A 26,025-nucleotide genomic window follows, 5' to 3' on the forward strand; every position below is an offset into this window, starting at 1 on the left:
TTTCAATATTTTAGTTATTGTATGATGGATGATGTTCCAGCTATGTTTACTGCTGGGTATAAATTATAAATGTAACCGAAAAGCGTGTACAACTACAATACATTTGCAGCCATTAAAATGTAGTTAAATACAATACAAGTAAGTTTAGTCAAGTCAACTAATTTGACGATAAAGAATTTCAAACAAAGATGTGGTATGGGCCTTTTAAATTGATTTTATCTGCTAAATATTATTTATCTTTGTAATGCAACATAAGTGCTGAGTAATAAATAGTAAAACTTGGTTTACTGTCAAACACAATCTCAATAGTAGATGCATACTAATGTATTTTGTATTTCTCTGGTAGACATGGCATGAAAAGCCCTCCATACATCTGACCCGAGTGCTGTGCGCTTCATGAATCCACCACCAGGCGTCGCTGTTACTCTCCCCTCCTCCTGGCTACGAGTCTGTTTGCCATCTGGCGTGCGGTCACGTGACTCATCTGTCAGGGGACAGCATGGCGGACATGCATGTGGAGCCTCAAAACAAATTGCACCGATTGTCCAGCTAACCCCGCCGCCAGGAACATCGATACCGCGCTGAGAGGCGGGCCGGCGGTGCCCGAACAGACAGCAGGATGGACGAGGACAACAAACTCCAGTTCCCGTCTCTGCCCGCGACCAAGGAGGACCTTCTGGTGAGTCCACACAGACAGACAGGCAGCAGCAGCAGCCTGTGTTAGCCGATACATGTACTGTGTCTGTCTGTGAGGCTAATCTGAGCTATCCTCCACTACAGCTGCCTTATTGTCTGCAGGCTGCTGAAATATTGACTCAGCAGCAAACTATGTGTTTTAGAGCATTAATGCGGATCAGTGAAAGTGTCTTTTTATTTAAATATGAACGTGTCGATGTCTCTTAAAGCCTAACTAACGTTACTGTTCACTGTGCCATCACTTGAGCCTTTAGCCACGTATGTACACAAAGTCAACTGGTTCTCATTTCTCAGTCTGTCTTATGGCTGAAATGTCTTCTGTGACTGTCACACCAACAAAACACCGTCCTTGATTTTAAATCCTCTGTTACAGGACTGGGCTTATCCTATGAGACGAGAAATGCAGGTATGTAACATGAGTCTTAGGCGTGAAGAACAATGTTGACAGCTGAATGTCCTTATTCCTGTTCCTCCTGACCTGCCACAGCTTCACTGCGCAGGTCTGTCTTCTCCACATTTGACAGCAGTTTCGATGTGAATATTAGTAAAGGTGTACACAGTCTGTCACAGTCTGTTCCAGCAATAATGTAGAGCTCCAACAATTAATCAGTTAGTTGTCAGTGTTAAATTAATTGTCAGCCATTCCATTAATCGATTAATCTGAGTGTTTTTTTTTTAAGAAATAAAAGTCAAAACTCTATTCAGTTTTTAAAATGTGTATGTTTTCTTGTTTTTTATTCCTCTTTGACAGTAAAATGAATATTAAACTAACAATTATCTTATGATCAGTGATTCTGCTGACCATTCCCATGAGTAATCCATGAGTTGTATGGTCCATGAAATGTCATAAAGTGGTAAAAAAAAAAAATGTTGATCAGTGTTTTCCAAAGTCTATAACCCAAAGATAATCTGTTTACTGTCATAGAAGTCTAAAGAATCCATAAAATATTCATATTTAAAAAGCAGAAATCAAAGAATTTGAATATTATTTCTAAAAAAAAAAACTAAAAGCAGTTAATTGCTTATCTAAGTAGTTGGCGATTAATTTAATAGTTGATAACTAATAGATTAATCAACTAATTGTTGCAACTCTACTGAATATCTTTGTGTTGTAGACAAAACGACATGAGAATGTAATCTTGGGCTTTGGGAAAACACAAGATGTTAAGGTGATTTTCAAAAAAAAATCAACACAGCATAGTATCACATCATTTTGGGTCACAATACTGTATAAATACTCTGACACCAGTAGGCTCTCAAGCTTTTATTGAGTAAATTATTAATATTGCAAATGCAAACTTTTTTAAACCAAAAGTTTTTTCTTTCTTTTTTTAATAAGTAACATTGGTCAGTCTGCCTGCATGACAATAAAAATGATTGAAGTGAGATGATCAGACCAAAGACTTCAGAACTAACTTATTAGCAAAATGTTATTGCAGTACTCCGTGCGTTTCAAGATGTTTTTTAATTACAATAATATAATAAAGCAAAGGCTTTGTGTCTCATCCTGAATGAATTAATGCATATTAATTCTTTTGGATGTCCAGTGATGTCACTGCCTGTACTGTTAGTGATGTCTCGCTCTCTCTTCATTTTCAGGAGATATTACCAGGACTGTTCTTAGGTCCCTACTCTGCTGCATTGAAAAGCAAGGTAATTTTTATAGACTTGAATCACTGCTGCTTGGCGACAGTGACACAGACAAACTAATATATTGTTTACTCATATTTTTATAGCTCATATTACTTCTCTTCTTTTTCTCCGTCTAGCTGCCAATTCTTGAGAGACAGGGCATAACACATGTTGTGTGTGTCCGCCAAGACATTGAAGCCAATTTTATCAAACCTAATTTCCCTCATACATTTAGGTAAGTAAGAACTCATATGATTGGTGCATATTGCTTTCAGACTTCAATATTTAATGTGACCAGCTAACTATATTTTTGTATGAAATGATGAAGAGTGTTTTCTTGCTAACTCATGACCTAAATGTTGTCATGTCCCTGCAGATACCTTGTGTTAGATATTGCAGACAATCCAGTGGAAAATATAATACGATTTTTCCCTACGGTGAGTTACAAAGTGGGCTTTTTACTTCTTTCTTGATGAGCCTTTCATTGACTGAAAGCTGTGGCATTTGCAGTATGTCTGATATTTAATTTTCCTCCTAACAGACTAAAGAATTTATTGATAGCTGCTTAGCAACAGGAGGTAAGGATGCGTGCAGTTCCTAGTTTTCAAACTCAGAATGTCCAAGTCAGAATAAAGTCTCATCAGCAATCTTTTGTCTTGTTCTTTTAGGAAAGGTACTGGTTCACGGTAATGCAGGGATATCAAGAAGGTGAGAGTTTTTATATTTGTGGATGATTTCACTTCATGTGTTGTATCTCATTCTGCACTGAATTTACATTACATGTAATCCCCTCATTGTTTTTTTAAATATACGTAGATACATATGGATATACACTTGATACTAGAGCAGCAGAGTTCAGATTAGGGGAGTGGATAATGATTTGTGTCTCCTTTATTTCTTCTTTCAGTGCTGCCTTAGTGATTGCATACCTTATGGAAACATTTGGGATGAAGTACAGGTGAGTTTTTATTTCCTCCTTATGTCAAATTGTGGCTTCCTATTTTACACCAGAAGACTGCAAGTCTAACATTTTTTTAATGAATCAAAATATATACATATGTCAAAGAACGAATAGATTTAGAAGGACGTTCCATTTTCTATTGTACCACTGTGTGAAAGCTGCATACACCATGCTCCACATACAGGGTCCAAAATTAATTGTTTGGTGTAACTACCAATGGTTGGTAAATTAAACTCATTTATCTGGCTAAATGTTTGTCATCCCACCATAAAACTGCAACTTCACAAATGTGATAATTGGCTGAATTTCCTTTTTAATTACTTAACTCATTACTTTGGTAATCATAATGCATTTTTGTACTATTGACGGAAAATATTTAATTGCAGTCCTTTATAATATAATTCAAAATGAGCTCAGTCTCAACCAACTGCAACAGTAAAACCCTGCTTTAAAACCCTAACCCTAACCCACTGCAGCATAATTGTTCGAACATAAAAATGTTGGCATCTAATAGAAGCACTAAGCAGCTGTGTTGACACCTTACTGTTCACTCTGCAGGGATGCATTCAGCCATGTCCAGGAGAGGAGGTTCTGCATCAACCCCAACGTGGGCTTTGTGCATCAGCTACAAGTAAGTCTTCACTTTGAGGCACAAGACTTCAAATTCTGATTAATCAACATGACAGTCCAGTCAGTTGGTGATCATGTACAACTCATCCCTCATTCCAGTTATGCATGCACTGTTAACCTGTTAGTCAACAAAATACACTGCGCCTACCTCCCTGACGTTAGAAGGGAGTGTCTGTATCCGTAATGACTGCAGCTATCTGGGGCTCTAAACCTTTCATTTGCTTTTACAAGGAGAGCAATGTGAAGTATATGATTGAAACAGTAGATAATTGTCCTGAAACAGGCTCATTCAGATGACCTTTTATCTTATAATATGTGTTCTCATTCTCACTGCTCTGTTCCTGGTGTGACTGCAGAAATTATTTTCCTATCTAAAATATGCATATGCATCTCGGCAGCCTTTGTTTGCCTCGTTTAGGAAGCAACGTACTATTCTGACCTCTGGCTTGAAAAACGCTTTAAGACAAGTAGTTTGTTTTCGAGTGCTGCAGATCATGACATTGTGCTCAGGTGAAGGCAGGTCGGTTATATTTGGTGTTATATAAATATTGAATTCTAAAGCTGGTGGTATGTAAATGCTGTATCAGTGGTAAACTCCTATCCTAATGAAATAGAGTGAGTGAGTGATGTTATGGTGTTAGCCATGTCAGTTTCCAGGGTGGGGTTTTGTGGTTGAGCATTGTTTTGTTTTTGCTGTTGCAGTGATGACAACACAGTTCAGTGATGAATACACCATGACTGTACATTACCCACACTGACATTAGCTTACGAAACACTTAGAGCTGTAGTAATGAGTGCTTGTTTCCTAGGAATATGAAGCGATCTACCTAGCCAAATTGACCATTAAAATGATGTCACCGATGCAGTTGGGCAGATCCTTCTCCCTACAAGCTGGGATGCCAGGTTTGTACATAATGTACCCAGTCCTGCTTAGTCCTACTTGTCTTTTTCAGTTTCATTGTGTCACAGGACCAGAAGCACAAGAGCAAAATTAGTTTGAAGCTGAGGCTGAGTGGGAATAAAAGTAGAAAATGAAACATGGAGCCTTTTCAAACTGATTCCAGACAATCATTCAAAACGGGTTTGACTGGTATTATGTTGTTTGAGCGTAGAGTGGCATTAGGTACTCATCATCATTTAGAGGTAATGTTACAGAGGTGGGGTGCACATTTTCAGATAATTTGAAGCAGGGTTGTATGAGGTACATATCATTAGTCAGTGTATTACCTATATATAGATTGTGGTCAGCCTGCCCAAAATTTGGAGGTGCAGAGAGGAGTACCAGCACGGAAGCTACATCAGTATTTTAGCCACTTAAGAAAGGACACATCTAAAAGAATCAGTAATTTTACCTCACAGAACACAGAGTTGTTTACCACTGCCTTATTCTGTTTGTTTGTGTTATTGGTGAATCCACACTATCCTTTTAAAACACTGAAGTCGCACAGTAATACAAACAATCTAAACGACGGAGACAGTGGTAGACCAGCCACTTCTGTGTTCTCTGAGGTAAAATTATGGATTTCACAAAGCTTTTAGTAGGTCTGGAGAGAGCTGTATGTGGTTTACAGAAAGGTTGTCTGACAAAGGTAAACCTACAAAAATATTCTAAATATACATGCATACATTTCTTAAGGTGGCTAACATGTCTTATTGTAGTTCGTTGCTTAACTTCCTGTTGCTTCCCCAAACTGTGAGCATGTCAACTGACATTCACTGTAGCTAATACATTGACTACCAATAAATACCTCATACAACGTCACATAATCTGAACCATCCCTTCAATGCTGATAGTTTTGCTTTGACTTGGGCTCTGATTTTCCAGAAAATGAGAGCCAGCTCCACTGTGGTTACTTTTATAACTTGATTCATCTTTTCTCAATGTCATGAATGTTTCTAATTAAAAGACACAAACAGACGCTAACATTTAAACACTTGGAGCCCCCCAAGAACTGGGTCATAGTTTCCCTTGAAGCTACATTTGTTCTCCCTGAACAGTAGTGACTTCACCCAGCACAGACTATGAATTTTGAAGGGTTTTTTTTTTTAATCCAGGAGGGTTTATAGTTATAGTCTAGTTATTCGCAAACTTCTTTCTGAACTCAACACACTGACAGGGTCATGAAGAAGCAGCTTGCTTGTGTTGACACATATTATGCAGTTATGTTCAGCTTTTGTTTTGTTTCCACATTTCTTAAACAGGAAGCCGTAAACGCAGCCTGGAGGAGGATGAGGACTTTGGAGCAATGCAGGTCACAGCAGCACAGAACAGATGAGCTTTGCTGATAATTAGCTGTGTGGCGCAGTGCACTCAACTTTTTTTCTTTTCTTTTTTTTTACATTTTTAATGGGATTAAAAATGTAAATATTTGAACTTTTTCTAAGGGGGAGGGATTAGGACTGGAGTGGGACCACTCATGTCTGAGACATGAAGTACTGATGGGGATCGGGCAAATTTGATAACTCCTTTTTTTTTTTTCTTGAGCTGTATGCACTGATGGGAGATTTTTTGCAGTTTTATAGTATTTAAAGCATTTTGCATTTGCAGCGGGACAGTATTGCAATAATGCACTTTCAATACTTGAATTTGTGTAGACGACCAGAATGGGGCAGTCGGCAAAAGGGAAAGTAGCCAGGACGTCGCCCAGTGGAGGACATGAGAAGAGGAATAGCTAATGCCTTTATTTTGGGAGTAATAGGATTATGGACTAATATCAGGCTTAACGTGGGATAGTAAGGAATGGAAAAATAACAACTCACTGCTTAATAAAAAGAAGTCTGACTCAGTCCTGTTGAGCTGTGTTTTTGTTATCATGATATACTATATAATACTAACATTTTACAGTAAATATATTACATATTCCTCCTGTAAGATAAATGAGAATTATTGTAAATATGTTTTTCAAGCTCTTGTGTATGGCACAGGCCTACTCACACTCTTAAACTTCACCACCTGCAAGTCCACGTCATCACATCTCAAAGGACTTAGTTTTTATGATGCACTGACTCTACTAAAATGATGAATTGCATCAGAACTTTGGATATAAAATATTTTCTATAACTCTGACTAGTAGTCATGTCTGCCCCATAACTTCCCATGTGTACAACAAATAAAAGATTTTTGTAATTAAAGGGACCCTGCAACCAAGAATCAAATACACATTTTTTCTCTGACCTGTAGTGTCATCTAGTTTGCTTTGGTCTGAGTTGCTGAGTTTTGGAGATATCTGCCCTCTCTCAAATATAATGTAACTAAAGGGTACCTAGCTTGTGGTGCTCAAAGTGTCAAAAATAGTTGTGAAAAATTTTACAACAGTGTCTTTTTCAAAAAATCGTGACCCAGTTATTCTATTGGATAAAAAGGCCAGAATCTCCAAAACTGCAAGTCACACCAAAACAATCTAGCGAAAGAACAATATGTACATTTGATTTTGGTGTGAACTGTCTCTTTAAAGCAAATCAGCATTGCAGTACAAATTTCACTGTCTTACAAGTAAAAATGTAGTAAGGAAGAAAACACAGTAGGTCTTAGAATATTTTATGAGATTATTACATATTTGGAAATAAATTACATTAAATATGTTCCCCTGTTCTCCAGATTAACAGCAGAATTGTAAAACTTAAATAAGTTGTTCATTTACAAAAGTCATTTTCATCCATTTCCCATCACAAAATGTTTCTACCCTCGTTACAGTTGTGATCAAATTTCAACTATTGATCAAATACAAAACTAAGAATGATAACACCTCGCCACTGCCTCACAAAATACAAACCTTTCTGTTCATTAGAAATATTTTACATTTTAACAGTCTTGACAATAATTCATCATGTCGTCGAACGTTCATTTTAGTCATCCAGCAACACTACTGTCAAAGGAAGAAAAGCCTGCTGGGATAGAGAGCACTTTGTACCAAAGAGGACAAATTATAAAAATGAAACTCAACAAGTCTTAGAGAAGTTAGTGTCTAATCACATTTAAAGAAACTAAGCCAATTTCTTTGGTGACTTCAGGATGAATTTGACAGAGACCTGTAAGACAAAATTTTAATCATAATATAAAGTAATTCCTTCAACCATACCTGGTTCTGTAGTAAACTTGGGAAGCAGTTGCCTGTAATAAATAATTTAATAATTATTTAGTTGCTTTGGATTTAACTTAATTTGAAACCTTGATTTCCCAAGCAATTGTATTTACTTACAGTTGCATGATAGTCGTATTTTCTCACAGCAAATTTCTCAATGTAACACAATAAGACAATACATTTACAGTAACTGACATTCTTCTGATGGTGGGGGAAGATGGTGACAGGGCTCCACCCTGGTGAGGTAGCCATGGTTACCAAAGGGGCGGAGGATGATGTTGGACTGAGCGAAGGGCATCAACATACATTTATGTTTACTTGAGTGTGCTGAAATCAGGATGAGCGTTCAGACACGACTCGACTGTGTCGTGACCACAAACTCATCTACGGGCAGCTCTCCCAGTTATTAAGACACTTTTTCAATGTGAAGTTTTGATGTCAGTTGAGTGTAGAAAGATGTGGTCCATGCCCCCAAAATGGGACGCTTAAAGCTGCTGTCGTCATCAGTCAAAGAAACGACACTGCATGTAGGTCTCATCTGAGGCGGTGTAACCGAACTTTTGGTAGAAAGGTACATTTTTGGATGCGCATTCCAGTGTGATTTTATAGCAATTCAGTTTTTTGCTGAGAAGAGTAAGAGTTGAAACTAACCTACAAGGGGCAGAAAAAAGAAGAGAAAGAAAGAAATCAGCACAAATCACAAGATATTTCCTATATAAGGCTCCTATATGGATAATTTTCATATCTGTTGGGATTTGAGGGACACATACATACATTTTAAAAAACAAAATGTCTGTATAAGGCTCACACAGGTCTACTCACAGTTTGCCCAGCTGTTTCCCTCTGCACACGTCACTGACTACGACCTCCTCCACCCGGCCTCTCTACAAACAAAACAGAAGAGAGAGGGTCTTCATTACAGTCATATGATCTATTCAAGGCAGCAACTAATGATTATTTTCATTGTTAATCTGTTTGTTATTTATTTATCTTGATTTATCAATTAGTTGTTTGATCTATAAAATGTCAGAAAATTGTGAATTTTTCTCAAGCCAAATGTGTTGTTTTGCCAACAGCTCAAAGATATTATGTTTACAGTAACAAAGGAGTAAAGAAACCAGAAAGTCTGAGAAATTTCACTTTTTTCTTAAAAAAAACAAATTACTCAAACCGATCATTTTAATAGTTGGCTATTAATTTTATAATCAATAAACCGTTGCAGCTGTAATTTCAATCATTTTCAAGATAAATAAATATCTTTGTTTACTAGGGTTGCAAATGCTGTGCATTTTCCTTAACCGATAGCTGAAAATGCCAACAATCAATAATTTATAGGATACAAAATGCACATTTTTACATTTACATTTCCTTATTAAACAGGCAGCTCCATCAGACAGAGCTATATCAGTCAATTAATGATCAATCATTAACATCCCTATGGTTTACTATGAAAAATTAATTTGTACTGTTTTGAGGGTAATTTAACTTGCTGTAACTTTTCTTGGTTTATGACAGTGAACTGTGTTAATAATTACCACTCCTCTAACAACCTCTATATTAATAAGTAACCTGTTTATAGGATGGGTAGTTAGAGGAAATAAAGAAAGAAATTACAGATGTATCCATTGTCAAATATGCACAAATTGTTTGCCGGGATGTAATTTACCTTGGCACACGAGTGGATGAATTTGTGTTCTGTGATCAATGTGGCCGTGGCAACAATCTGTCCCATAGTTGTGTCCTCCACCACAACAATGTAGTAATCTCCTGTCTTCTTCATGTGCTCAAACTTTTCTGGAAGTCCACAGACAATATATGTGTCTTTTTTCTTCACTGATGTTTGGACAACTTAGAAACTGTGTTATGTAGAAAATAATCAGAATCTTACTTTTGTCAGCATTATGCTGAGCATGACTTACTCGAGAACTGCTCTGGTGTGACATCACCTGTCTGAGTGAGCTGAGATAAAACCTTAAAGAATCCTGGAACACAGAAACAAAACAGATGGTGAAAATGTCTGGTGGATATTCTCATTCCATCTCTTGTGACTTCTTCATTTCTATCAAGTTGCTGTTAAGTTTTACATTTCTATTAAATTACAGAATAAACACACTTTACACATTATCAAAAAGCGGTCACCACATTCATATTCTCTTGAGAATACAAGCACTGGTCTGGAATATGTTATTCAAACACTCTCTGACTCACCCCTGTTGAAGTCGGCCATACAGAGCGGCCTGAGCACCAGGCCTTCCCCTGGGTTTGACACGGAGATGGGGGGAGAGAAGGAGACAGTGTTGCTACTCCAGTCTAGCTCCTGAAGCAGGGAGGGGTCAAAAAGCGGAGTCTCGTCCAGCAGCATTCCACAATCTTTACTTAGGAAACACACACACACACACACACACACACACACACACACACACACACACACACACAGGGAAGTCAATAGACACACACCCATGAATGCATGCATGCAAGATACTGAAATTATGACACATTGAAAAGTCTAGTCCCATAGACTTAATATTCTGATCTATAAAGCCGTTCTTGAACTGCTTCCTTCAAAATGTATTTGTACTAACTGTCCCCAAAGTCTGTACTTAACTGAGGGAAAGGGTGTTTCAAGTATGCAGCTGCCTTTGCTTGGAATCTGCTGCAAAATTACCTAAATCTTCAAGAGCTTGTCTCTTTGGACACTTTAAAAGTGACTCTAAATGACCTGGAAGCAAGGACATCTGGCACATTGAATGATGTTTTGATATCTCATAATTTTGGAAGTTGTTGTTGTTTTCATTTTATATTGTTAGTATGTTCAATCTTATGTCTCCCACAGTGTTCTCTTTGCTGCTGCCTGTCTTATCCAGATCAACCTGGAAAAAGAGATTTTTAATCTCACAGTCTTTCGTGCCCAAGTAACTAAATAAAATAAATAATGCGGTATCACAATATGTGGTCATGGCCATCATGGTTATGCTGCCAGCCTGGACTAGACATATTTGTTTTAAGTCACGCAGAACTTTGACCTGACAAATACAGTTTCTCTTTGTAAAAGTTACTTACCTCACTGCCATGTTTCAGAGGCTGACAAGTCATATAAATGTTGTCATATAAATGAGCACGTCTGTCTATAACTTTTATAATGGACATCCTCTTTTATTACACTGTGAGGTACTACCATTCATCCGTGTTTTTCCCCAGGATATAGTCCAGGATATGTAATATGAGAAGGGCCCATTCATGTCGCAAGACCAACAAGAAACAAAAGTAGTACTGTTAGTGGTGGCTTGGACCCTGAGAGGAGTTTTGGATCTTGTTTCGGCGATAGTTTGAACCAAATCAACCTAGCCAAAGCTAGTCTTAAATCTGGTTTCCATGGCAGCGAAACACTTTTTGATGTCATCATTTCTCGACCGCCAAGTCACGCAAATGACTGTAATAATGGGCTTGTTAAGTGCTAAGACTGACTGTGAATATTTACCTGTAAGAGCCCTTCTTAACTTAACATTTCACCAAACTACTCGTGTTGATCAAGTTAATCAAATAATAAAAACAGCTCATCATGACTCAAATCAGAGTGTTTTGACTTGCTAACGTTAGCAACAAATCGCTACGTTAGTCTAATTACTGTCATCTAGCCAAGTAACATTAACTAGCATCAATGTCATAAGTAGCTAAACTGTCATAAATATATATCTAGGTTATATATAATATAAGAACGTCTTGCCTTTCTCGTGTCACGTCAAATCCCTACTGTGCAGCCCAGCTAGCATCAGAGCTGTAACTTCACACCTCTCATTAAACGTTAGCTTTACCCATATCGCCTGCCATGCTACGCAGCTAGTTAGCTAGCTAGCTTAACTACTTACCAGTAAAAAGAGCACCAAGAAGAAATGGTCCAGTAGAATTCCCAGACTGACGTAACGTTCAGTGTGGACCCGGGAAGTTATACTAGTTCTGTACGAGGTTGGGCAACATCGTTACATTGAACAGCATGGGTGTTTTCAGCTGCTGTTTCCGCTTGGCATGAGCCCTTCTGTATGACGTGGCAGAGACGCTGGAGGTAAGTGAGGGGCGCAGCCCAGTGACGTCAATCGATTAGGAAAAAATACATATCCCAATCTGATTGATGCAGAAACCATTTCATGTTAGATTGTCTATTATGTATGACTCTAATCATTCAACCAGACTGTTAATTGTGTGTTTAAACCTGTCAGCAGTTAAAAACAACAATTTCCTCATGGCCCAGCTCTCACAGACACACATTCATTTAGTGCTCTAATGAGAAACTCAAAGGTCTGGTGTATTGGACACCGGCCACTGCACATTAGGCAGCGTTCACTGCTCTATGCCCTACAGTGTAATCTTAATGGGACAGTTCACCCCAGGTAATGACAGTTTCCAGTTACTCAAGATAATCAACAGACCTTGCTGTGAGCAGTTTTCAAAATCTGAATGCAATCGACTTCTATTATATTTATAAGAAAGAAGAAATCTCCACAGCTGGATATCTCAAGAACTTAGCAATTCACAACAAAACAATCTAGATGGATAAATCACACTATACAACAGGAAAAAAATATGTACTTTTGATTTGGGGGTGAACTGTCCCTTTAAAATAAGCAGGTCTGCATCAGTGTCTGTGTTTGGACAACAGAAGTGAGGTCATTTCAGGCAAAGAGATTGAATTAGTATATTTTGTTAAAAAGCTGTAGAAGCTCTGTTTATTGAGTCTTTTGTATTAACATATTTTACAAAAACTAGATTTACAGAAATTATCCATAACTGAACCATTCTTGATTTAGGCACAAAAATACAGGAAAGCTCAGTTCAAAAAAGTATTTCAGTTCTGATTAAATAAGTAATGGTTATGAAAGATAACCCATGAATAGGAAAATATATCATGGATCTTAAGAACTGTTAAATAACTGTATGGAAAAACTGAAAACAAAACTGTCCAATTTCCTTTTTTTAAACATTTTGACTATTTGAAATCTAAATCCTATACTGTATCCTCTTAAAACACCCCCAAACAGAGTTTGAGCAAGAAAGTAAACACACAATAAAGATCACAACACTTCAGCTTTTAGTGGAAGTTTGTGGGCTGCTCTTTGGGATTAAGTGGAAGGAAACAAAAGCACTTGTCTAGATTCATGCATATGTCACCCCAAACTGCCCTTGCACTGTAATCACAAGAAATCAAACACTTATAATACAGACGGTCTCCATCTTTGTGTCCATTGATATGTCTCAACCAGCTACAGATTTAGTGAAATTTGACAATACCAAAAATGTTTCAACAGCCCAGTCCATTTTGTACATATAAGATCTTTGAGCAGAGGATTATGTTCCTCGCTGGTATGATTTTTGAATTAGCACTCCTCAATGTCAGCGGACAAAGGCCCCACAAATAAAACACCCTAAAAATTTCTTCATCAGTCATTCAGGTCATAGAATATCTATAATTATTGAGTCAAAGGCAGCTGGATTTGTTGTTCAAGTCTTGAAAATGTATTGCTGCTACTCGATTCTGCTTGAATGAGTAACAAAATGTCTTCAAAAGACTATCCAGCAAGTTCAGCTGTCAAAGACTTGACGTATACATTACCCTAAAAAATCCAAAATGACGGGGACAGATCAGACGACTTAATTACTATACTCATTGGAAAGTAATGTTTTCTTACTCAGAGAGAACTGCTCATGAACAGAGGTTAGTTTAAGAAGACTAACAGGATGACACCCATTGTACTTGTGCAAAATGTAATACACCCCTTTGTTGCCTATGTATCTCAAGGGAACAGCATTGGAAAAAAAAATTGCAGGCCCACCCCACCCTTGTTAAATAACAAAATGCAAACTGTTTGCAATGGGTGACATTACAGACAAGATACATAACCCATGTGGGTCAAAAACACTTTGTTTGCAGCAATATCTGATAAGAACATTCATATTTGACAGAAAGGCTGACCAATACTAAAGTGACATTCTCTTACTCCAGGGTAAGAAATAAAAATGTGTTATTTTGCCTACACGTAATTCACAGTTGAAACTTTTAAAAGAATAACACACAAATACATCAGATGAGCTTCTTCATCCAGAATATGTAGCTTTCTGCAGTGAGCAACATAAATGGAAAAAAAAAATCTGATAAAAGGAAAACAAACAAGGACCCAAACAGCTTTATCTAGTAATGACACCTTCAAAGCCAACCCCCTCTCTTAAAAGACTTTTCTGAATGCATGCTCATTTTTAACGGCCAGTCCAAATCATGGCAGATACTGACTCCTCACTCAAGCCTCAAGCTGCTGGTTATAATGTGGCACATGAATAAAGGGCAATGCAACCCTGCACTTCTTGACTTGTACCCATAATAAATTTATAATATACTCCAAATACTCCGGAATTAGTGAGGCAGACACCATTCACAATAGTCCCACCTTATTTAGGCAGCCCAAAACAGTCCAAAGGCCATGTTTGCTATGCTTTTTAATTACTGAATAGGTGATGACCATTGACTGTACACCGAATGGGAGGGGAGCGGGGTTGAAATAGCTCTGTGCCTCTTGGGATGATGACGTGTTCTGCTGAAGCCAATCCGTGTATCAGGGTGCGGGGTCTTGTTGATTTTGCATGCGTCTCTCTGCAGCTGCCGCCATGGTTCTACGTCTCAGTGCAGTCGAATTCAGTTCTGGAACAATGTCCTCCTCCAGTCCAGGCAAATCCTCATCCTGCTCCTCTGGACTCTTGTTCAGATATCTCCTACAGGGAAGTAATGAACAGCACATGATTATGGGAACAGAAAATGCAAAACAATGGGGAAAAGAAGGAAACCAGGACTACCTGGGCTTTTGTGCATAGACTGAGACAATGCGGTCATACTCCTAAACGTAAATATTTGTTTCCAAAGAAAATTAAATTAATGTGCAGCCTTTTTTTCAATTCTACTTCCCTTGACATAAAAATGGCTTTGCACCACTTCAGATGAGGTAGAAAACTCCAACCAGCAGCGTACAAACCTGCGGGCCTGCTGGAGCATCTCTTCTTTCCTCTGCTTCAACATCTTCTGCCTCTCCTCGGCCGACTTAGAGAAGCGACCTCCTCTCACCTCCATGTTGTCTGACTCACTGAGGCTCTGCTCAGCTGCTCCGCTGGGCCCCTCCTGTTCATCTGGTGCAGGGTTCACCTGTGCAGGGCCACGCTCTATGGCCTGAGGATGGAACAAAGACAAAATATTGTGACAGACTGCTGTGTCCGCTTTTCAAGAAAATCATAGGTTCAACAAGACACAGAAAGGAAGTACTGACAGAGCTGTTGGAGAAATCAAAAGAGCATTATGTTACATAATAAGTTTTAGTGGCATCAATTAAATAATGCAAAATGACACAGCTGTTAAAATTTTTCCCCCAGCTGACTGACCTGTGTTGGGAAAGGCACCTGGATGCGTCCCTCCAGGATGTTGTCAGTGGTGACCTCCACAGAGCGGGTCAACTGCAGGTCCTGCATCACCAGGTAGGAGGGTACCTGAGGGAACATCTCCTGGATCTGATGGGCCTGATGACCAGAGAGGTCCAGATGTTAAAGAGGCAGACAGAAGACTATTGATAGTGCATAAATTAAAATATTTAGCATATCAATAGATCTGTAACTCACTTTCTTAAAAAAAGATGTGAACAGAATCAAATACAATTTGGCAAATTTTAGACACATTTGGAACAATTCAACAACAGAGGCTTCAAAGTTGTACATCTATGCAATGATTCTTTCACACAGCAGGGCTAAATCAAATTCATATCACCCTACCCACTTTGCAGGTATTTTACTTGTGTAGAAAAAATTCCATGGTCTCTCCAATGTTTTAATGTGCCATCTACCGGCTGGAGTCTGCTGATGAAAGTTAGCCTGTATGACCTGTATGACTAAATAAGACATATACAGGATGGACGTGTGTGCTGATTTTAATTAATGTGCATTGTCCTTCCTTAACTAAACATAAAAACAATAAGTGGAAGTTAAAATTAGAAGGGTATTTAAAGGTCGACACAAGTATGTGAACTTGATGAAATTGAGAAGGAGGTTCATATTTTGTTTTGTTGTCCTGCCAATGAAGACTTAAGGGATGTACCATTTACTAAAATGTCCTCTATTTATGCTGACATCTTTTGGCTGCATGAGTATGAGAAACTTGAGTTGTGCTTTAGAGGGGGAACCTTTTTTGTACCAGGTTTTATTAGTCAAGCTTGGAAGAGAAAGTAGAGTATTCTGTTTAGGTCTGAGCTATGAAATGGACTGGAATTTTGTATTGAAAGTAATGAAGTTAAGAGCATGTGGGTGATATACAATCCTGCCAACATTTTGAGGCAACAGACACTGGCTAGTTGTAAAAAGCAGGACAAGAACTGAGGGGGACTGCAAATGCAGTATCAAAACACTATCTAGAAAAAAGATCTGACATCTGGCATTTAATTACACCTGTGTATCATCGCTCACAAAACCAACAATAATTTCATCAGATCATATGATATGAACTCACCATGGCCATGAGCTGGGAGTTGTTGGCCTGAGCGATGCCCAAAATATTGGTGGTGTGCATTACTTCCACTGAGAAACTGGGCAGCCAGCTGGCAATGCGAGATCCTTTAAGAGAAAGTATGGATTTTATAATTCATTGTTACATTGAGCCTCTCTGGTGTTCATCACAAGATTCATCATTGGATTTGAGTCTGACTGACATACCATCAAAGTGGAAGAAGTGATTGTGTTGGTTGATATGTGGTCGAGCATCTGCAGCAGCTCCTACTGGGCCGATGTTGTCTTCCAAACCCCCGCCCTGCTGCTGGCTTCTCGCCTGGCCCCCATCCCCATTAATGTTCAGGGATGTTCGACATGTTGGACATGAGGTATCCTGCTCCAGCCATGAGCGCAAACAAGAGCTGGAAACACACGCACAAAAGTCACAGATGTTATTAAATTAACTTCAAGTCTGCACAGGAACTTTTATTTGGAAAATTAACCGGATTCTCCCTGCCTTTTCCATGCCTGACTTCCTACCCATTCGACCTGCTCAGTGCTAATTGATGCGGCATCCGTCAAAAACAGACTCTGCACATATTCTATACAGCGCTTCTGGTGGAAACACAAGCATTGTCTAGAATGACCGTGAATTGGCCTGAGTGCCGTGGCGCAGCCGTGACGCAGCACTTTCAAGGCACCCAAACCAAAAATCTCCAGACTCTTGAAGCCTTTATCATCACATCTAAATTGTTACTCTGAACGCAAATGCTAAAAATAAAGTTCACAGAATTCCTTTACATGCACAGCAATCAATGCATATCATCTCTTTGTTCATTTTGCCGGCTGTTCATATTAACTTTGTATGTTCTGATCATGAGTATTTAATGTTCCATCAAAACCTTTACGATTTTGTACGAACCCATGAAAACATTGCCCTCAACAGTTTAAAACTCATTTACAGGGATTCAGAGTTCATTAAACTGATTTTATTTTCTTTTGGCACAAGAGATGATATTTTAGGGTTCTTACACAAGTCAAATTCAATCTGTTAAAGAATTTTTTATGGCTCTAATTGATAAACTTTTTCTAAACTACTAAGCCACAGGTCAGTGGCACTAGTAAAACAATGCCTACATCGAAAAAAAAAAAAAACTTTACTTGTGGAAGAGATGGCCACAGGGCAGTTTGCGTGCTGTCAACATGGTATCCCAGCAGATGGCACAATCATCATCATTAGTTGCCAGCTCCTCTGCAGTAGCAACAGCAAATCTGTACAAATAAAGATTAAAGTGCAAACAAATAACGATGAAAGAAGTAATCAGTCATGGATAATACAGAGCGTTCATTAGAAATAATTCCACTAAACAAACAAAGAACTACAAAACCATAGAGGGAAAAGAGGAAAAACAATTCAATCAAAATATATGGTCACCTAGCCTCCATGTTGTTGATGACACGAAGGTAGTTCTTGTGTCGGCGGACGCGGCGCTGGACCTCATGGAAGAGATACCGCAGCTGCATGAAAATAACCAAGCTTGCCATGGACAGCCAGATGTTACCAAACAGCTAATGAGAGACATATGGACCAAAAAGATCAAAGATTAGAGAAGCAGAAAAAGACACAGGGACCGGCATTTTCATAACATCATACTGCCAACACATGTTCCCTTTTTGCCTTACCAGCATGTGGATATGATGTATGAGATCCAGGAAGAGCATAGCCAGCTCCATGATGAAGTCTGTGTAATATACGTATGTCCCCTTACTCTCCCAGGTCCCTGGATGCTTCAGATCCCACAGATGAATGGAGTATCTAAGGGGACATGCACAGCTGTTTCAGGCCATGGAACAGAGGTGATATGTTCACAGTATGGCGGATGACGTGGCCCTTATCTTGGATGGGGATTGCCAATTCAAAATTCATGCATGAAACAAATGACATATATAAAGATGGACAACATGAAAGCTCCCCAAAAGTGAAGGCAAAACATCTCATCTCCCTGCGGGTGGCTGCACTATACATCACAAATCACGTCCCTTCAATTTTTAAGTAGATGTCAAATAAATTTTTCTTTAAGATCGTTTCTGTCATTTTAGGTAGGTCTTCTCTCACTGATATGTGTTCAAGTGTAGACTTTTTTAATATGTATGGTTTTAATTAGTTATTTGGCACTATAATAAGGGGGTTTCACATCATAATTGACAGCTAAGCCCTGCTTGCAATTGAGCAGGCCAGCTGTTTGCACTATTGTGCAGACTCAGGCTCAGTGCAAGATGGCAGCACCCATATCTGCAATACTTCATCCATTTTTATTTACAGCTGAGATGAAACAATAATCAGTTTAATGACAACCAGCATCAACCAAAGTTAGCAACAGTCTCTGGCAATGCTTCCAATGCGAGTTTGTTTCGTGTCAGTGAAAACACTGACATCACAATGGACGCGATGCCACCTAATTTCAGTGAGTCTATCAGTACTTTCTGAACATTTTCAGCAAATTTTAACAACAGCACAATAATACTGATATCCTTGATCATTTTGATCACTATAATTGGTATATGAAATTTTCATGCCATTTCATCCCTTATTTATGGTCAAGGCATAAAACAAAATGATGTATTAGGGTATGGTAGGGTATTATGGTACAATAACACAGGTAGTACTGCCATCAGAAGGAACACATAGCAACATATTGACAAATCTACCAAGATAACAAATAAGAAATAAAAAAAAGGGAGAGGAAATAGTCCAACGGCATGGAACTCCTAAACTACTATGTGTAATAGCACAGGTTAAACATAAACCAAAATAATACCATAAAATAAATACATTTATTGTTACAGTATGGGGCAGTTTGTCTCCACAAACATGACTGTGTTATAAACCAAACCACCTTGAACAGCTAACAAGTTTAAAATGTAAAACTAAATATACTATATCTACGAGTGCTGTTAAGAGTTGTTTCTGCTGCTTGTATAATCCTAACCACCCTCTCTGGGACAAAGAAGCCTTTCATATGGGTGTAATGGAGTCTGAGGAAAACAAATGGTGTCGCTAACATTAGCCCCTGATTCTAAATCTGCACAAGCTATGTCATCCGTTCTGCTACAGTGTGTGCACGCGCATACATGTGTGAGGAGGCTTTAAAAGGACTTACCGCATGATGACATGCCCAGTGCGTACAGTCACCAGCAGACACTGAGGACAAAAGCATACAGGTGAACAGGAGTCTACTTTCCATATAGAGGAGTACAAAACATGGCATTACAGTTGTGACTTTAATTTTAAAAAATCACTAGGGACTTATAAAATAATGTTTTGTGCCTTAAATTGTAGAGTGATTATTTGTATGTTCATATTCATGCCATGCTCATAAGCAAGCATGCACTGAGGCCCTGGAACAGGCAAATCTAAACGAAATAAAACCATTATTAATGTTAATAATTACAACTGTGCTTTCCCTGCCATGTCAAATTGTCTGTCTTTAAAAAGGGTTGCAGTTTTAAGAATGTAGGGGACTTGGGCAACCACTGAAGGCGTGGCTAAGCTTCACAAAATGATTAAGAAAAGTATGATCACTCTGTGAAAACAATTTCATGCAATGGAGGAAGTTCTTCTAACATGAGGAGGCAGTTCCTGTTGCGTGGTATGATAACGCAGTGTTTGTGTTGACCAGAAGGAAAACCACTGCTGATCTTCGGGCAGAGATAAATGCTTCTAGATCAGCATCTGAAAAAGTCTCCAGAATGACCATAAGCAGACGACTGATGGAACAACGCTTAAAGGGAAGACTAGCTGCTAAGAAGCCATTATTGAGGCCTGCAGACACCCAGAAATGCCTCAGATTTGCCAGGGAGCACAAAAACTGGACTGTTGATGACTGGAAGAAGGTACTCTGGACAGACGAGTTCAAGTTTGAACTCTTCAGTGAGCATCATCATGTTTCTGTCCACAGAAAAGCTTGAGAACGTTTTGATGCCAGATGCATTGCACCCACAGTGAAACACGGTGGAGATTCCATTATGGTATGGGGTTGCATTTGTGGAAACAGTGTGGGCAAATTAGTGAAAATCGACAGTATCATGAACAAGAACGTCTAACACTACATCTTAGTGCATCATGGAGTCCGTTCTGGACTGAATCTGATTGATCGTGGGTTCATATATCAACAAGACAATGACCTCAAGCATACTTCAAAGCTGTGCAGAGACTATTTGACCAAGAAAAAGGAATCTGGAGTACTGGAACTGATGGACTGGCCAAGTCAAAGTCCGGATTTGAATCCTATTGAACAAATTTGGGATTTAGTAGGTTCAAAGATTGATCGCACAAAAGTTTCATCTAAAGCAAGTCTGTGGGAACAGCTAGAAACTATATGGAACTCAATAACAGACTGTCAAGAAGTACATAAAAACAATGCCAGCAAGAATGCAAGCAGTTATCAAGGCCAAAGGAGGCCATACAAAATATAGGACTATTTAGTTTTTTCAGTTTGTTATTTGCCAAATAAATAACAATAACATTTTTAGTTTTAAACAAGTTTTCTAAAGATTTCTAATATATTTATGTTTTCTCATTTTTTTTGACAGGTGGTCTAATAAATTTGTTAAGCACTGTGTATATATCGATAAGCAGACTCTGGAACACATTATTGATTTACCCAGTCCAATTTCAGAACAAGAACAAAACAAACAAGAAATCTTTCAGAAATACATGGACCTTACCAAAATCCCAAGCCATATAAAGAGTCCACAATAATCTCTGCTAAGCATGGTCAAAATGGTTCTCACCTCCGCTGCCATAAAGGAGAGGGTGTGCATGCCATGGGACGCTCCCAGCAGCCCACAGACCACAGCCAGGCCACAGCAGTCAAGGAGCAGGGAGACCAGCAGACAAAGCACTCGCACATGGCTGTTCATGGGAGTGGAGGGTGAAAAAGACAGCTGGAGAGAAGAAAAAGTAGATTTTAAGTGGATTGTCTTTCTTCTTAAACAGTCTTCCTTAGTTTGGTAAGTGTTACTCGTGAGCCTGTACTACTGAGAGATTTTATATGATACTGGCTTATGGATATAATTGACTGGTCATAGCTGTTTGAGAATTCATGGTGGATTTGGTTTTGTTTTAATGTTTAAAATCTTACAGTACATATTGGCATTGGCATATGAAGAAAACAACAAATCAAACAAAAAAAAAATCAAACAGTGAAATGAAATCTAAAACTAATAGTTAAAAATGAGAATATTCCTAAATCAAAAGAAATAGATCATCTACCAAAGACTATAAGGGGTTTTTTGAATATTAGCCCACAGACACACATGCACATCATGCTTTAGTACTGGGCTCAGTATCATACTCACAGACAATTTACCTTTCCCAATTTTACACAACCTAGTTATAATCAATAAACTCCTCACATAAACATCCCCCAAAACACTCATGTACTGTGAATATTGCTTAGGCCTGTAAACTCACAGCCAACATTGCATACAGCGAAAATACAATTTTAGGAACTCGTTGCAAACATTAAAGCTTTGTTTCTACTGCACAGACAGCTCGACTCAACCCGACTCACTTTTGGTACCAGGTATTTTTCGCACTACAGATAGTCTCCCCTCAGAAGAGCCAAGATTCTTAGCTAATCATCATAACAATGCCATGTGAAACTGTTGTGACATCATCTTCAACGCGACACAAACAAAGACACAACGGAGAATATCGAAGGAATGGAGTTCCTTGATTTTTGGTATGTGGCTGTTTGTCACAGCAAAGGGACAGTCTTCATTTTAGAAAAGGCTGAAGACAACAAGACAAAAGGCTGCTGAAAAAACAGGAGTCTAAGAAATCCTACATCAGTGCACAGACAAGGCAACTCTGGTTGAGTGTTGCGCAAACAATGATTCTCTCTGACTATTGTTTTTTTTTTTTAACTCCAAGATTTAGTATTGGCTCAGCCTAAACCTATAGCAAAGTGATACAAAAGAAAAGTACTATACTATCCCCAACCTTTGACAACAAAAAACCAAGAAAGACTGATTTCAAACGAGTCACGTCAAGCTGAGCCGTACCACATAATGAGGCATAACACAGCAGCAGAAATAAAAGGTTTCATCAATACTGTAGAACTGTAATACAACAAGGTTTCCCCAGCAACCTGACAACACAATATACCTCTCATCTTCAGCAGTTTAACCTACATGTTTGATCATCACCTCAAAGCTACAACCCACAGAAACAAGGACGCAGGAAGGAAGACAGCTGGGCTAACACAACTGACAGACTTACAAGAACGAGCATAAATGTAGCTATAGTCAAAGCATCAGAAACAAAGACGAACAGCCAGTTACATATACAAACACATGCATGTATACTGCAGGGCATTTATACACACAAACTGGTACATTTTACAGCACAGCAGGTAGAAATGATCCTGTAATACATTGAGCCAGTCACCATCACAGGCAACATTCCAGCTTAACACTCATTCTATATTTCGTTGTGTGCATGTAGGTTATTAAATCTGATATTTTGTTTACTCCAACATGCAGAGCACAATCTGATACAGGGTCCATGTAGTGACTGAAACTGAATCAGCAGCATAACAGGCCAGTACAAGGAACTATTAATAGATACCAAACTGCAAAGAGTACAGCTACTCTCAGACTTTTGTGGGGGCGCTCACAACACCTTTTAAAAAGCGCACAATTCAAAGTTTTAAAGTGCAATCAGATGTCATTCAATGCCAGGCTTTAGGCTATCTTGAAATAATTCTCAGACCTTATGAATAACAAGGCAGCCACAAAGAATGTAGGTCTAGTCCTATCATGTTTACAGTGGAGCAAAAGTAGGAACAGGTTTCATGCAAGTACATTTAGGCTCATCTAGTTTACCCTATATCTAATATCTCACTAAAAAGATGCAGACTTGTTGAAAACTTGTTGCAAATGTACACTTTTGTGACTTTCTGTGTTATTTGTATAAAACCCTATTTCTACATAGTGCCATACTGACCATTTCCAATGCCTATATCTACATAATTATAGTAATGTGATTGTCATATTAAAACAGCATTGGTATACTGTTTCTAACTGACATTTATTAAGTTATGTATGTTTCCTGTCCAACAAATAAAAACTCATAGAGTTGGAAGTCTCCATAGCAAAAGAAATATATAATTTCCAAGTATCCATGACAACAGTGTCCTTTACCATGACAAATCTACTTCAGATATGTTTACTTTCAGGTCAGAAAGTAAACACTTTTAAAAGAGCCTTAAGCTCACTGTAAGAATTAATGCATTAATGGTAAAAATAACTAAATAAAATCTTTAGTGGCCCATCCAAAAATATCATGTGTTGGCTTACTTTTGATATGTTTGTATTGATTAGTTGCAAGATCACCCATAAAAGGTTTTAGATTTCTGCTTTGTATTGTTAGCCTATTGGTTGGTTGATACAATATATTTTGCTGTTGAAACAATGCTCAGTTTAAGTGGATTGGAAAACTGTGATGAGAGTATATTTAGAACAGTAACAATAGACAGATTCGTAATGTCAATAATAAATTTGGATGATTGTACTGCTTGACTGTATATCACAATACAAGGTAGTTATAAACCATGAATCTGGGCACTAGAAACAGTAAAACAAACACTTACATATTCAAATCGGTCTTTGCAGAGCTGCACCATGAGGTGGAGAAAGACCAGAGCAGAGAACCATAAACACCACATGACCACCTCCTCTACTGTCTGTACGTTCAGGACACCAAAGATGAAGATGAACTTGTAGAAGATGAAGTTCCAGAACTTATCTTTCAGGTGCTGAGGAATAAACACAGTTCAAATGAGATGCCTTATTTCTGTCCACATGCATGTAGAGCTTTAGACTATTTGGACATTTTGTTTCAAAAGAGGTTAATAATATCTATCTCACCTGCTTCTCACTGACTCGAAGTGGGCCAAACACAACATACTGAATCATTTTAGCAATTAGCATCAAAGAGCAGCAGAATGTGTTGACTAAGACCTGAGGAAGCACAGAGAATAAATACAGTGACAATTAGTTTCTGTAACAACATCATCACCTTAAAAAGCAATGCTAAGTCAAAAACGGGATGACACTCACCCACACAAAGAGACTGTCAGTAACAAGGTACCACAGGACAGTGGTTGCCAATTCTGTGTTACTAATGTCATTATTTAGATGTTCAAGATCCACTTCAGATGGAGCTGGTGTTTCATCAGTTTCCAAGGCTCCAAACCCCGGGTCAGTCACTGTGGTGTAGGCGCTAAAGATGCTGCCAGCAAGCAAAGCCACACTCAGTGCCGTGTAGGTCTGGAGGCTGGGCCAAGGAAACCTCTCCAAAAACAGCAGAGGCATTGCACCGTTTACTGTCCACTTCTCAACTTGTGAAAACGGTGTTTGGCCCGATCCAAGAACTCAACCTATCAAGATAAAAGCGGGTTAGCTAGCTAGACGTGTTCAAACTTTGCTAAGCTGACGTTCAGCGTAAACATTAGCTTTGTTGCAGAGTTAAATAGCTACAGAAGTGTTGGCATAGGATCGTGGCTAATTCATTTCTATGTTAAGTATTCGTAAATATTAAGAAATAGCCGGTTATAACAGGACTTGCAGATTTTTAAAACTAGTTTCCAAGAAGTTAGATGACTACCTTTACATAGCCGGATGTTAGCTAATCTACTTTCAAGTATACAGCAGGCTAACTTCACGTTAGCTCAATACAGTTGATAAAGGTGCAAATTACTCCCAAAGAGAGCTGTCTTTGGTGAAGTGTAATAGATTGAGCTAAATTAGCCAAACAAAGTGAAAACCAGCGACCAACCTGGCTAACGTAGTAGAGCTGACGCTAAATAATGAGTTCACGCCCCTCATATGAACAGTTAGCGGTAGCTGTTTACCTGGCTAACGTTATCTAATACTAGCTAGCTTACTTGTTAGCCAATATTAGCTACGTAGCTAGCCACTGTTAGCAAGCACCATAAAACAAGCTCGTGTTAAATGGTCACTTACAGTTTGTCACAACTTTAGTCTAACACAATATCCAATGTCCTCTGTTGTATTCAGTGGTGTACTTTTAGTGCAGCTGCACTGAGAACATCGTAGTTGACAACATCGTCATGTTTATTTCACCGAGTAGGCAGCTGGCTGAGGGGGAGGCTTCCGGTTCTTCTTCCTCTTCTTCTTCGTTGAGTTTTGACGGCAGCTCGCATCCTTAGAGTTGTTTTACTGCCATCATCTGGAGTTTGTTAACTCCTACAGTTTGTACAAACGGGAAGTTTCTGGGCTTTGGTCTGCTTAGCTGTGGTGTGTATCCCCCAGCCAATTACATCAGTGTCTTTGGCTGCATCTGAAATCCCAGACTAACATGCTATTTAGTACACTGGGTGTCTGGAAATTTTTTTGGTATGTCCAAAACCTTAGTATGAAACCAAAAGTAACACTTCGTACTACACTAGCATAAATATCCCCAAAAGCAATGCAGTATGTGACAACAAT

At 38.6% G+C, this 26,025-nt stretch overlaps 3 protein-coding genes across 4 annotated transcripts; 1 reads left to right on the plus strand and 2 right to left on the minus strand.

The window, feature by feature from the left end:
- The first annotated feature begins 469 nt into the window (after nucleotides 1-469).
- Nucleotides 470-6,705, plus strand: styx (serine/threonine/tyrosine interacting protein). The gene is made up of 11 exons (XM_084719658.1): nucleotides 470-679; nucleotides 1,070-1,102; nucleotides 2,296-2,349; nucleotides 2,466-2,563; nucleotides 2,705-2,765; nucleotides 2,870-2,906; nucleotides 2,997-3,036; nucleotides 3,236-3,286; nucleotides 3,848-3,920; nucleotides 4,729-4,822; nucleotides 6,122-6,705. Exons 1-11 carry the CDS (start codon nucleotides 620-622, stop codon nucleotides 6,193-6,195), a joined length of 675 nt encoding a protein of 224 aa, XP_084575784.1. The 5' UTR covers nucleotides 470-619; the 3' UTR covers nucleotides 6,196-6,705.
- Nucleotides 6,706-7,441: 736 nt separating this feature from the next.
- Nucleotides 7,442-12,037, minus strand: gnpnat1 (glucosamine-phosphate N-acetyltransferase 1). 2 transcript variants are annotated; one of them, XM_084719674.1, is made up of 6 exons: nucleotides 11,868-12,037; nucleotides 10,210-10,371; nucleotides 9,921-9,983; nucleotides 9,668-9,795; nucleotides 8,824-8,885; nucleotides 7,442-8,652 (listed from the first exon to the last, which is right to left on the minus strand). In XM_084719674.1, exons 2-6 carry the CDS (start codon nucleotides 10,361-10,363, stop codon nucleotides 8,505-8,507), a joined length of 555 nt encoding a protein of 184 aa, XP_084575800.1. In that variant the 5' UTR covers nucleotides 10,364-10,371; nucleotides 11,868-12,037; the 3' UTR covers nucleotides 7,442-8,504. The 2 variants fall into 2 exon arrangements, with proteins under 2 accessions (XP_084575800.1, XP_084575793.1); XM_084719667.1 differs by having other exon boundaries at nucleotides 10,210-10,376.
- A 657-nt stretch (nucleotides 12,038-12,694) lies between these two features.
- On the minus strand, nucleotides 12,695-25,727 carry LOC146333116 (E3 ubiquitin-protein ligase AMFR-like). The gene is made up of 14 exons (XM_084719678.1): nucleotides 25,540-25,727; nucleotides 24,634-24,953; nucleotides 24,442-24,534; nucleotides 24,165-24,329; nucleotides 21,301-21,453; nucleotides 19,668-19,708; nucleotides 18,190-18,322; nucleotides 17,942-18,075; nucleotides 17,668-17,778; nucleotides 16,732-16,928; nucleotides 16,529-16,632; nucleotides 15,415-15,549; nucleotides 15,015-15,205; nucleotides 12,695-14,757 (listed from the first exon to the last, which is right to left on the minus strand). Exons 2-14 carry the CDS (start codon nucleotides 24,886-24,888, stop codon nucleotides 14,601-14,603), a joined length of 1,869 nt encoding a protein of 622 aa, XP_084575804.1. The 5' UTR covers nucleotides 24,889-24,953; nucleotides 25,540-25,727; the 3' UTR covers nucleotides 12,695-14,600.
- Between the last annotated feature and the right edge of the window lie 298 nt (nucleotides 25,728-26,025).

The sequence above is a fragment of the Lutjanus erythropterus genome, chromosome 1 (genome assembly GCF_056507025.1).
Source record: "Lutjanus erythropterus isolate fLutEry1 chromosome 1, fLutEry1.hap2, whole genome shotgun sequence".
Classification (NCBI taxonomy): Eukaryota; Metazoa; Chordata; class Actinopteri; order Lutjaniformes; family Lutjanidae; genus Lutjanus; species Lutjanus erythropterus.